Source organism: Limanda limanda, chromosome 22 (assembly GCF_963576545.1).
Source record: "Limanda limanda chromosome 22, fLimLim1.1, whole genome shotgun sequence".
Classification (NCBI taxonomy): Eukaryota; Metazoa; Chordata; class Actinopteri; order Pleuronectiformes; family Pleuronectidae; genus Limanda; species Limanda limanda.
This window is the reverse complement of record NC_083657.1, coordinates 12,948,072-12,960,995: the sequence shown is the minus strand read 5'-3', so window position 1 is coordinate 12,960,995 and position 12,924 is coordinate 12,948,072. Positions and strand designations below refer to the sequence as shown.

The 12,924-nt window shown below is 44.6% G+C and overlaps 1 protein-coding gene across 1 annotated transcript; it reads left to right on the top strand.

Annotated features, from left to right (window-relative positions):
- The first annotated feature begins 426 nt into the window (after positions 1-426).
- wrap53 (WD repeat containing, antisense to TP53) lies at positions 427-10,997 on the top strand. The gene is made up of 10 exons (XM_061066155.1): positions 427-889; positions 1,001-1,193; positions 2,158-2,253; positions 3,339-3,447; positions 4,211-4,299; positions 6,670-6,893; positions 8,129-8,340; positions 8,837-8,940; positions 9,373-9,516; positions 9,771-10,997. Exons 1-10 carry the CDS (start codon positions 568-570, stop codon positions 9,985-9,987), a joined length of 1,710 nt encoding a protein of 569 aa, XP_060922138.1. The 5' UTR covers positions 427-567; the 3' UTR covers positions 9,988-10,997.
- The last annotated feature ends 1,927 nt before the right edge of the window (positions 10,998-12,924 follow it).

Below are 12,924 nucleotides of genomic sequence, written 5' to 3'. Positions count from 1 at the left end.
GTCTTCAGCCAAGTCACAGGGGGACTTCGCTGACAAGAGACCTTTGAGTTAAACGTGATCTTCAAGGTTGAAGTATAAAAACATGAACATCTACTTCTGCCAAGGATCGATCTCAAGTCTTTTCTACATCTCAGTTAAAAACAAGTACTGTCTCATGGAAACGTGCATGATGATGGGTTTGGGTGAATCTGTAAAACAGACATGCATGTAATGTCTGCTAGAGGAACACAGTTATTTCTGTTTCTCTGAGAACCGTATACTTGAGAATAGTCTTAACTAATAGAAATAAAGGAGCTAAACTATGCCAAACTGTAAGATGATGACAACTGTTCTACCCAGAATGCATCACATTAAGTCAGACACACGCACCTACTGTAACATTGTTCAGACGTCTGTTTTCCATCTTTATCACTACTTTTCCAGGCTAGTGGGTGCTGTGATGTCCGCGACCCTCAACAGACTCAAACACCCACACTGCAGGAAGAAGCACTATACCAGTAGCACCTATCTTACCCACGTGTGACAGCCAACCAACACAAGGCACTCTGACCCTGGGTGAAGGACCTGATGGAAGAGATTGATACACACAGAGAGATGTCCGACACGGCCGGAGGTGGGGAAAGCGGTGTGGCAGGCACAGGGCAGGATGCAGAGGTGGACAACGAGCCCCCCCAACAGGCCCCACCTCTACTTGAAGGTGATGATTTTGAGGTGGGGGTGACCTCAGAGGAAGAGCCCCCTCCAGTTGCCAAGCGGCTCAGGATGAGCCCGGCTCCGGAACAGTTTGCAGAGCCCGCTGAGATCCATGGAGAAACATCAGCCCAGGCTGGCTTGCTGCTGGAGCACCCAGCCCCACCAGCACAAAGTGCTTGTTGTAGTGAAACTGCAGGTATGAAATCAAATGCAAGAAGAAAATGAATTAATTCAAGCTCTGACTTTTGGATGTCTGTCTTTGATAATGATTCAGGAATAACTTTTCAAATGTACTCTTTGATGCTAGACACAGGAGAACTACCACAATGTGAGGAAACGGGTGAAGGAGTGATAGAGGTGCCTGTCAGTCTGGGAGGTGAAGAAGAAGATTGCCACGAGATTGGAGATGGAGGGCATGATGCTGCCGTAGAAGAAGAGACAAAAGCAGAGGAAGGGTGCGACGCTGACGGATCTGCAGACAGCCCCAGTGAAGGACCGCAGTAAGTGGAGGAAGAAGTCCTGTTTATTTTTAACCTCGGGCTCTACATAACTTGGAGTAAAGATACTTAGCAGGGCGACCATCAAGTGATCTATTTCAAGCAGGACTTTGTGGCAGGTGGTGACGTTATGCAGTGACTGTGAGGATGAGTTACAGGCGTGTGTGGAACGGAGAAAGAACACATTTGTGAGTTCTGCAGAGCAATAGGTTTTCAATAAAGGCAAGTTGAAAGAGTAGTTGATGAACTGCTGACCCAAATGCAGCACTCATGCCAGTGCTCCTTGATCATATGGTTCTATGTGTCCTAAGTGTGAGGTCACCACAATACACAGTAGGAATTGTTACTGTTATTTCTTCTCATTTGTACAACATAATACTTGTCTTCTATTTACTATCTCTACTTCTCCCTCAGTACAAAACTATCTTTTACAGACAGTGGGAATAAGAATATCCCTGAATCTTCATAATTACAGTCCTGAATATGTTCATATTTGCAGCTATTTGCACATGTGTAAACGACTCATGAGTGTTAGTTGTGCGAGATAGTACTCGTGTTGAAGTGGGCCTGCAAAAAGTGCTAAAGAATTAACTGATTTAATATTAAACATTATTAATCATTATATTGGCAAAGAAGAGAAGATGAAATGGGGGGTGTTGATGGAATTAACCTGTAGGAGTGTGACATGTAATTCACATTCCCTCCACAGCAGCTCAGAATCCAACATGTTTTCTTTTAGGTTTTGTGCAAGTTGACACTGTAGAAACAGCTTTGTTCCAGGTGGTGAAAGTTATCAGAATAAATCCAAGTTAATTAATCCAAGATATGTTTTTTGTTGAATTTATTTAAAAATGTCTTATCCTCGACACCAACAAAATGGACTGGATGCGTTTGTTGTTTGATTAATTTGCTCTAACTTTGAAATTATTTGACCACGGACCTGTCCTTCTCTCTGTCCTGCTGCCAGACTTGGCTTAGAATTTACCCAGAACCCCCAGATGCTGACTGGTTCCTGGACTGAGTACTCGAGCATCCCAGAGAATTACCTGAAAGGCTGCAAATGGTAATCTCCTCTCATATAAACATCACACAAAATATACCACAGATGAGGTTGTTAAGTATAAAACGTTTTGGGATTACAATAATAAATAAGACTACAACAAAGACACATGTATTTTACATGTTGTACCCTGTGGTAGATATCAAGGCCAGCTAGTGATTTGTTTTGTTGAAGGCAGCACTTCCACGATGTTTATTTCCTTAGTCAGGCCAGAGTTGGATCACTAACACTGCAGTAGATATACAGTAAGACTGTGTCCCGTGGCCTCCAGTTATCTTGATCTGGTTGATAAGATATTGTATCCCATTGTGTACACAACAGTATTTATACTTGCTATAAATATGAGCTTTAATGCAAGTCCACTGCATTGTCTCTACATGGCCCCAGTGGTGTCATTGTGAGTGAGAAATGTATTTGTCGCAGTCTTTTTGTTTTTATACCTCTGCGCTGGCAACAGCCGTGATCGAGTGCATTTAGTTTTCGGTTTTTCCGCATGTATCATCTATTCTCTCTGTCAAGCTTTGAGGGAATTTCTTCAAGTCCCCTGCTGTGGTGTTTTTTCATTATCTTAACATGTCCGGCTGTGCCTGTTTATTTGATAAAAGACCTATTTTGAGCAAAGTAAGCACTCTGTGCTATTTCCAGGCTAGACTGTATATTTTTAATACGAACAGGTCATAACAGGTCGAACAAAAATGTTCCCTCACACGGTAGTCAAAGGTTTCGATTTGAAATAAATAGCGACAGCTCCAACACAGACAAGTGCTCCTCCCCCAAACACACACACAGAGGAAAAGAGTGTGCCCCAGAAAAACTGCTCTTCAGCTGATTTTTTAACTTCTCTGTGACATAAATATAGACATTGCACCTCACGTCAAAGTTGTACTGTTGCTAGAATTTTGTAATCATCATTTTTAGAAAGTTTTACTGTGAAACAACTCGCGAAGAAAACAGAAGCTTAGTGAACCTTGAATCTCCAGAGAAGCAGCGTGTGAGATTCGCCTGAGACGTGCTGCTGGATTCATTGTGCATGCTAATAAAAGGCTAAATTTCAATATTTTAAAATATTCTCTCCTCTCTTAACCAAGGGCCCCTGATGGTTCCTGTATCATGACCAACAGTGCGGACAATGTGCTCCGTGTGTACAACGTCCCTCCAGAGATCTACAGCTACAATTGGGACTTGCTTCCAGAGATGGTGAGGACACAGATCGCCCTCCATAGACGCTCTCAGACATGCTCTGAACTCCAGATATTCTAGAGGCTTTTTCTGCAAGAGAACGCAAATGTCCGAGGGAGAGTTTCCTTCCATCCTTGTAGTAAGAACTCCAGATTATGTCAGAATGAGCCCAAGTGATAAAACAACAAAAGATAATCTGGAAGGTTGTCCAAGAGTTAGCATGTTAATGACGTATCAAATACGCTACAGATGCAAAAATGAGAAAAAATTCAGAACACAAATATCTCTGGATGACATTCATGCTAGTCTTTATATGCTCCAAACAAAATCTTACGTTAAGAAATAAGAAAACTCAGCTGTTTGAGATTTCTTTGGGATGTAATATGTGTTACAGCTTCAAAGGAAACAGCAAAACACAATTTAATATACTATGTTGCAGTTGAATATTTATCTGATAAAAATATAGGTTTAGGTTCTGGGAAATATTGATCAGTCAGCCAATCTCTCTGTTGCTTTACAGGCTGGTAGATTGCGATCACTTACAAAATAATTGAAATCTAATCAATTTCCTACTATATATCAGTCTTTGAAAAGAGGAGAAAATTGAGCTTTGATTGCTCCATTTAAAAAATCACACCAATGACTTTTGAAAAGAAATCTTACCACCAAGAACAAATCATGTGACTGTGTATTGTAGCCAGCATCAGCACCAATAGATCCCAGTGGTCAGCTGAGGTGCTGCGCCTGACTCTGGTCTTCTCTGCTCATTATTCTGTGGCAGAGTCCGGTGCTGAGGATGGCGGAGGGAGACACCATCTACGACTACTGCTGGTACCCCAAGATGAGCTCTCTGGACGCAGACACGTGCTTGTGAGTCGAACCTGATCTTTGCTGAACTATTCTTCCGTGTCTGATGAACGGGAAATCAACGAGTCGAGAAAGAAATGTGTTACTACCAATGACGGGACATTTTCATTCGTAATCACAACACCGGGCATTCGATTGGTTGGGGAGTTTTGATGACTTGTTGCACAAAGAGTCCAAGAGCAGAAGAGAAATCCGGGAGTAGACGTTTCACACAGAAGCCTGAGCACAAGGAGAAGAGCTGAAGCTGGAGCGCAGGAAATCAAAGCACAAACAGGGTTTTGAGTGAGTTCATTACAAAATCTGAGCCTGACATCAATAAGTTCTGCTCTCAAACCAAAAGACCACGCTACTGAATAAAGACAGTAGAAAAAAAAATACATATTTAACAGATGGATGAGACATTTAATGCCTTTAAAGGTCAACTTGCCCGATAAGGTTAAGAGTATATGCACAGAAAATGTGCTATATTGTCTATGGAGGCTATTTTCATTTCATTGGCTAATTGTTTTTAATCTAGATCATGGATAGTTAGTTCAGGACACTGTGCTTTTATGTGTGAGAGTAAGATTTTTCTTTATGCGTGACCATGTCTAATAGGCTACCTGAATATTGAAGATCTTCTTGTCAGCTTGCGACTCATTCTTTGATCCCTGTGGTATATGCACTCGTTGTGGGAGCCGGCTGCCAGCGTGGAGAGGAGCTTTCTGATGTCTCTCATTAGGAGTGGAGAGCAGGCCTTTGTCTTGTCTGCCTCCGTCGCAAGCAGCGCGGCCGTTTGAGACCCACGGTGCTGTGCAGCAGGATTCAGCCCACTAACAGCACTCCAGAGCCCAGGCAACACCTAAAGGGCCTCGTGATCCCCTGACTCTGGGGCTTCTCTTGTTCTCCGAGTGTGTGCAGGCGCGCGCCATGTCAGGCTTTTACAATGTGGCAATTATGACATCCCTGTGTGGTTGTGCGTGCGCTGTGACCCCCCCGTCGTGACCGTGGAGAATGTAGATCGTCTGTGTTGCAAGAGAGGTAGGGCCGGTTGAAGCCTCCTCCCTTTGATCGAGACCCAGTGTTGGCACCGCTCCACGGCCGACATCAGACGGGCTTTACAGAGTAAGAGGAGGGGTGTCGGGGGGGGTCAGGATCCGAATGTCCCGAGAAGAGAGTTGTGTAAACCTGCAAAAAGATCAACAAATGGTTTGTGCGGACAGTGAACCACTTCAGGGGCCCTGTGTGCATCTGCCAAAGCCGAACAAAGAGCTGCCTGTCACGAGGACGCCAGGAGGAGCCGACAGCAGATACTCTTCATCTTCTTTAGATCAGCGCCACGCATCAGACAGGAGCTCCTGCAGAGCACCGCCGTGTGGTCGGACCAGCTCCGATTGGGTTGTTAAAGGCTGAGGCCAACAGATGAAAGGTTAGACCTGTGATGCTTTAACACATCTACAGCAAGCTTGTCTCGCTTGTACCTTTTCTGTCTCCCGCCCTCCTCCCCCTCTTCCTCTTTTCACCCCCCCCCCCCCCCCCCCCCCCATTTTGTCTCTTGCCACTCCTTGAACTCTCTGTCTGCCAGAAGCCATTTGTTGTGGATGCCCCTCCTGTAGAGAGGGAATAAGGGCCCCTGTTATGACTCGGTTAAGTTGCACTGAGTTCTAGGCTTTGCTCCAAGGTAGCAGCAGTCTAGCATTATAATTGGGCATTTCCCTGCTCTGGAATAAAGCTGCGGCGCAGAGGGGCTATAACGAAACACGGCAGCATCGGTAGGGGCTAATTTCCTTTGTCTAATTGAGCAGTGATGTTTGGGCCTTTTTTTCAGTGCCCAATAATTAGAGTATAAAAGGAGCGGTGCAGTCTTTGCTCCTGATTTGAATCAATAAGAACGTGCTGTGGTCTTGTCTCCGTAATGAGGCATCGCACAATACTGTGTATCTGTTGTGATGTATTGATACACGGAGGTGGATGCGGTGCAGCAGAGGATCGGAACTGGAGAATGAATCAAGATGTGTTTGGTCATACATAATGTATATCTCAAAAGAATCTCAATAGCCTATCTCATTTGAATCTGTTTCTTATCCTTTGAGATGTCATTTTGCAGTTATAACAGTTTTATTTCACCAGTTACTTTGTGTGCAAATACAGTTTTTTGTACACTAAATATGTTCCTTGGGTTTGAAACTCTAAACTGAGTCATCTGTTGATCATTGTAAAGGCAAAACAATCCCGGAGCCAATAAAGAGTAACCCAATTAGGTATTCTCAGCTTTTATCACACCCTTATTTCATAATATGCCTCATTCACTCTATTCCCTGTTGTCTCTGTGCTTTCCCCATAGCTCCTGCTCACGTTTGCCATTCTTTTCTTCTCGTCACTCATCTTCCGCAGCCTAGCAAGCAGTAGCCGTGACAACCCAGTCCACATATGGGATGCCTTTTACGGGGACGTGCGAGCCAGTTTCCGACCCTACAATCACCTGGATGAGCTGACGGCGGCTCACTCCCTCTGCTTCACGCCGGACGGCACGCAGCTCTACTGCGGCTTCGACAAAACCGTCCGGGTCTTCTACACCGATCGTCCAGGCCGAGACTGTGAGGAGCGGCCAACAAATGGTCAGTCATCAACTCTGTCATAAAACGGACGCTGTGTTTTTAGTTCGAAGACGAATTGCCAAACAGGAAGTGATTCAATGAATGCTGTTGCCATGATAGAGATGATAGCACCCGCAACCGCTATGAATGTCTATGTCAGTTCAATATGGTAAAATAACAATAATCAAATAGTCAAAAATTATCAGGTGGCGATTTTGACCTGTGGTTTGACCCAGTTGTCGACACTGCTGGAGTTCATTCGAGGGCGTAGAAGAAGACATGTTCATCCGGCTCCGCAGACTGAGTCTTAAAGAGCTGGTCGCTGTTCTTACAACTTTAGTTGATATTGAACATATCCCACTTCCCTGGGCCGTTAACAACATGCCAAGCCATTAAGACAAATAGCTCTTGAGATAAGTATTCCCCTGACAGACAGGGATTTGTGGATATAGTGAGATGTGAACTGTGATTTCTCCCTGTTCCAGGATGCTACTACTCCTAGAGTCAAAAATAATTTACAAAAAGAGAAATGATAAGTAAAAAGAGACATTGTGAAAAGGATAATATGATGTCGACTGTTGGTTGGCTGCCACATCACTCAGGTTGTTATTATGAACTTCTGACCAAACTGGGAAGAATTCCTTATCTCTGTCACACGTTTCATTTCACCAGTTTCTTGTAGTTAATGGTTTTATGTATTTAAATAACGGCGAAGAGAGGCGACTCTTCAGGTGGCAAGAAACAAATATGGTAACACATGCATGAAACAGTTGTCTTTATTTTTAGGTCATGAGTAATCTCCAGCCCCGATGTGCTGCCAACTCAACACTGCTCTGTTAGATTATTACTGTCTTTGGTTTCTTGTGTGTTTGGCTCCTTCGTCTCCGCTTGATAACTAATAACTGCAAATTATGCAGAAATGTATGTTGAGTCTCAAAGCAGGTTATGTGATACACATGAGGGCCCTGCCAAACCATTGCCTCTGCTTCCACGGGCCAAAAATGTGTCTCCTCCGAAAAGTAAGAAAGAGGATTATTTGGAAAGGAGTGAACCGTAAAAAGAAACAGATGATCCAAAATATGACTGTTGAACCCTTTTGCTCTGACAGATGTAAGCAGGAGTCGCCAAAAAAACATCAACTTGAACTCGGGAGTAAAAGTGTTTGGGAGTTGTTTCCAGCGTACCGTGTTTTTATTTTATATTTTTGTATTATTCTGACAGCTCTGCAAAATGTCACTCTCTTGTCATCACTGCAGTGAAGAAGCAGGGCCAATGTGGCATCATCTCCTGCTTTGGCTTCAGCCCCTGCCAGTCTGTTTACGCCTGTGGCTCTTACTCCCGCTGCGCTGGCCTCTACTCCTGCCAGGACGGCACCCTGCTGGCTCTGCTGCCGACCCGCCACCACGGAGGCATCACCCATCTGCTCTTCTCCCCTGACGGCAACTACCTGTATACCGGAGGGCGCAAGGTTAAGACACACACACACACACACACACATGCATGCACCTGCAAATGCCAGCAAGCCCTTGTTTGAATGAGAACACACACCATCAGTAGGTTTTGTGTGTCAAGTAGGTAGCTTTTGTCAGTTTTTTTTCAGGAAGTGGTTTACACGGGCAAAGCTTATGGGTAAGAGCGACCTTTACTTCCATTGTACTGTCGACCCTGTACTAACTCGCATATGCTAAATAAAACTTGAAATCTTAAGGTAAGGTCTTATTTGTTGAAATCCTCTTTACATCTCGATAGCCATCAATAAATAAAGTTGTGTGACAATAAGAAAAGCCGGCTTGATGCCGGTGTCTGTGGCCCTCAAAGGGCTGTATCAAACATGACACCATATCTATTTTATTCAGCATGTAAGCTATATGCCTATATTTTTGTCATTTTTGGAATCATTGTGTATTGCATTTGTTACTTATTCTGACAAACAATGAATTTTGCCTGTGTGTGTGTCTCTGTAGGATCCAGAAATCCTGTGCTGGGATATCAGAGAGCCAGGAAACGTCGTGTTTTCACTCAAGAGGAACGTCGCCACTAACCAGCGCATCTACTTTGACCTGGACCAGTAAGTTGACTTTACGTAAGCAGGAGATTTTAATGTGGGTAGTCAGCATGCAGGAGGCACGTGATGTATAAAAACACCTCGTAGGCCTTTATCAAAAGCTCTCATTTTCACCTTGAGATATTTGTGCTGTTTTTGTTTCTTGAATCTGTTGCACGTTAGAAACATCAACAACACGCCCGCAATGCATTTTCCTGATATTTTCCTGCTCTTTTCGGACAAACTCAAGATAATGTCTGGAGCAACTGATTTCACCCAGTTGCCCCAGTTAGAACTGTACTCGCGGATGTGTGTGTGAGCTTGGACTGTGACAAAGTTGTGATGCTGCCCTAAAATCCACATATTACAGTAAATACAGTCTGAGATGAGGGACATTTATCCAGTGCAGTTTGCTACCTGGTTGGTGATGTGGTCTGACCATGTGTGTGTATGTAGGTCAGGCAGGTACCTGCTGAGTGGGGACACAGAGGGAGTCGTGTCAGTGTGGGACACCCAAACAGCGCCTCCTGATGGTAACGAGGAGCTACTGCAATCCCAGCTGAGGTTCCAGGCCCACTGGGACTGCACCAATGGCATCAGGTATGATTATCGAAAGGTCTAAAACCATCACATTGACTGGTCAGACATTTATTTCATTTCAAGCGTATGAAGATACATTATGACCGACAGTGATGTATCCAATCTTACGTTTGTAGTGTTGATTGAGTCAGATTTTTTTAAAGTTGTGCAATGAATCAAATTTACTGCTGCAGGGCAAAATATCCAAATTGTCATATCTTTAATTTTCTGCATTTACATTCCCCCCCATCCCTTATCTTCTTCCTGACCCACAGTATTCATCCGGGCATGCCGTTGTTGGCGACCTCCAGTGGCCAGCGGAAGTTCCCGTCTCCCAGTGACAGCGATGGTGAATCTGGCGGTGAGGGAGCTGAAGCTGTGATGACCCCGCAGGAGAACCGACAAGACAACGCCCTGAGTCTGTGGTGGGCCGGCCCACTCGGCCCCGCCCCAGAGGGGGACCCGGAGCCGAGCACGGCGGCAGAGACCTGAGGCTCTCTTGAGTTCAGCCAACAGACACAAACTGAGTTACACCTGCCAATGTGAAGTTTATTTTGGGAATTTTTGATGTGGACCAAAACGAATTGTGGGTCAGTTAAATCCTCATCTCCATCAGCAACATGGAGGCCTGACGTGGGCCATTTACTGGGTTCAAATACAGCGTTGAAATTAAATCTTATCCTATCACCTGAAAGTTCACAAGTAGTAATGTCGTACAATTTAAATTAAATGATTATGAGACAGAACAGGTTTTCAGATGTCTGTTTTGAAATTTTCTTTATCCAATGCCAGTTTGGTAAATATGAATTGGAGCTATATGCATTGACGATGGTCAATGCCAAGAAGTGGGCTGCATAAGTAGTGTACTGCGGATTGATATTTCTCTATTTGGTTGTTGAATTTGTGAGAACATTTTTAAGAGGATGGTTACCTGTGTTTTTTTTATCCTTTTTGAATGGTTCGGTTGGGACAGAGTCGAGTCTCCCAGCCTCGACCTACTGATCTCACCTCTGATTTTCATTAGTATTTGCGGGAGTGTTCGTTTACTTGTGCTCTATAGTCACAGTAAGTGCCATTTGTCCTTGAGGTTTGCTTTTGTAAACCGATGGGTGTCTCCTCTTTTTTTTTAAACTCTCGGACGCAACAAGTCGTCACGTCGCTCTGTGCATGCCCACAAAATGTATATTTTTGTAAAGCCTTGATGTTGATTCTGATTTCCGATGTTAAACTCCGTAAGCAGCTGGCGTGAGGAAAATGGACGTCGTCACTTCTACTTCTTTTTCTCCACAGGATGATTTTCTCAGATTGTATTTGTACCTCTGTGCGTGGTGATGCGACAGCGCAGAACAAATTGTATTAACAATGTACTACAATGATTTGCTGCATGCTTATGTTGCCATCAGTGGGGGTGCACCTTGCTGTGGGGTTTCTCTGCAGGCTGGTCAGAGGCTCGGCACGCTCCAACCAAAGCCTGATATTTTTAAATAAATCGATTAACTGATGCCCCTGCTGATTCAGGTTTCACTTTCTTGCAAATGTGTTGCCAAGCAATAGGAGCGACCATCTGTCAGCTATTATTACACAAAACAACACAAAGTATGCTCTACCAGTGGGTGTTAGGCCTGGATGATGCCACACGTCTCTTGATAGATGGCCGTGTCTGCAACAGGTGGTTTTATTCAAGCAGCAGTGAATTAACAGCATATCTCATCACAGATTCTTGCTCTTATTTTTTTGTCCTCATGTTGAAGACAGTTCAGAGTTGGACGCCCTGTAATAAATCCCCGAACGAATGCAAAGTGCTGTTCCGCTCCAGTCAAGAGGCGGCTCTCAGAAAGCTGAAGGGACTATTGGCTTTCACTTGGAAACTATTCATTGCTTTCACCTTTTCCCACACACGCGTCCGTGTGAATGCGCGCACACTCGTGTATTTGATTGTCTGAAAACCACAGGGGCGCCCTGAGCGGAGAGCCGAGCTGGAGAGCTGTTGTGTTGTGCAGGTTGCCTAGCGACCGCGTCCGCCTCGGGAGAGGAAAGTATAGGTGGAAGACGACGAGGAGGAAGATTGGGACCAGAGAAGGAGGGGGGGGGGAATGCCAAACGAGCACAATAAATAATCCAGCAGTGTAGTGATTGCTACTTGTTTGTCTGATGCTCTGGACTCATTGAATTCTCAGCCCTCCCAGAGTTGTGTGTGTGGGTGGCGGGGTGATGAGCGGATATTCCGACTGTTATTATCTCTGGTGTCTGCTATTGGACATTAGGGACGGGGTGTGGTAATGACTTGGGATTGACGACTTATGTTCTTTCATGTAAAATGAGACGTTTTACAGACACACATGAGATTTTCCTCATATCCACGAAGCAGAACTTGGGAAATGTGTCAGAGGAAATTCATGAAATAAGATGTCACTGGATTTTTGGGATTTTGTGGACGCAACTTCACGGCAGTTTTCATCAAACTTGTATGTAAAAAGCCCTGCAGTGTATTTCCCTCCACACCAGAGCTAGAAGAAGAGTCAGTAAAACTCATCTCTTTTTGGACGTGTCATTATGCAACCAGTGCCATGTTTAGCGGATGTTGTTGTAAGGATGGTTTTCAATTCAGCACCAGTCATGTTGATACTTATTGTTTAGTACTGTGAGATCCTGCAGCTCATTTGCTAGAATTCCAAATAAGACTGTTTCTTATAGATTCAATGATCCGCTATTAAGACAGCAGCAGAAGTTAATAGTAGATTCTTAGTTTTTAAGATATCCCCCACACATGCACAGACATGCACACTCATGCAAGGGGAAATTTAACCTCTGCTTTTAACCCAGGGCACACACACAGAGCCGTGTACGGCGCCCGGGGAGCAGATGTTAGGGGAGTAAGGTGCCTTGCTCAGGGGCACTAGACAGGTTAGGGAGAATCCTCTTGGATTTTTGGACAGAATAATCCAGGTTCGTCTTTTTGTTGTTTCTCCGTGGAGTCGAACCAGAGACGAACCAGAGACCTTTTCTGCCCATAGTCCAAGTTTCTGCCACTAGCCCACCACCTCTCCTCTTTGATGGAATAGTAAATAATTTGTGTGTGAGCTCTGGAGTCAGCTACCTGCAGATGTGAGAGAGGGAGAGAGTTTTGGCTCTGGAGTGAAAAACAGTTTTGTCATATTTGGTGATGCAGGATGGAGATTGACACCAGAATGTGTCTGTTGTCCTCCGGGCACTCGGTGGATCAGTGCTGCTCAGCTGTAATATCATGGCACAGCGTTTGTTCCCATCCGATCCTTTGCCTGAAGGCTAACAACCATTTTACAGTCCAGTTATTCCACACCAGGCAGCGCTCGGTAAATCCATTACCATGCACCGCTGAAATGTACAACTATTCCTAAACGTTAAATTAAGCTTGTGTACCCCCTTGTCAAATCCGTTCCGCCCCTGGGC

Coding starts and splice junctions, on each gene's coding strand:
- wrap53 (XM_061066155.1), top strand. CDS start 568: ATGGAAGAGATTGATACACACAGAGAGATGTCCGACACGGCCGGAGGT. Junction 2,254..3,338: donor TACCTGAAAGGCTGCAAATG/GTAATCTCCTCT, acceptor CTCTTAACCAAG/GGCCCCTGATGGTTCCTGTA. Junction 8,941..9,372: donor ATCTACTTTGACCTGGACCA/GTAAGTTGACTT, acceptor GTGTGTATGTAG/GTCAGGCAGGTACCTGCTGA.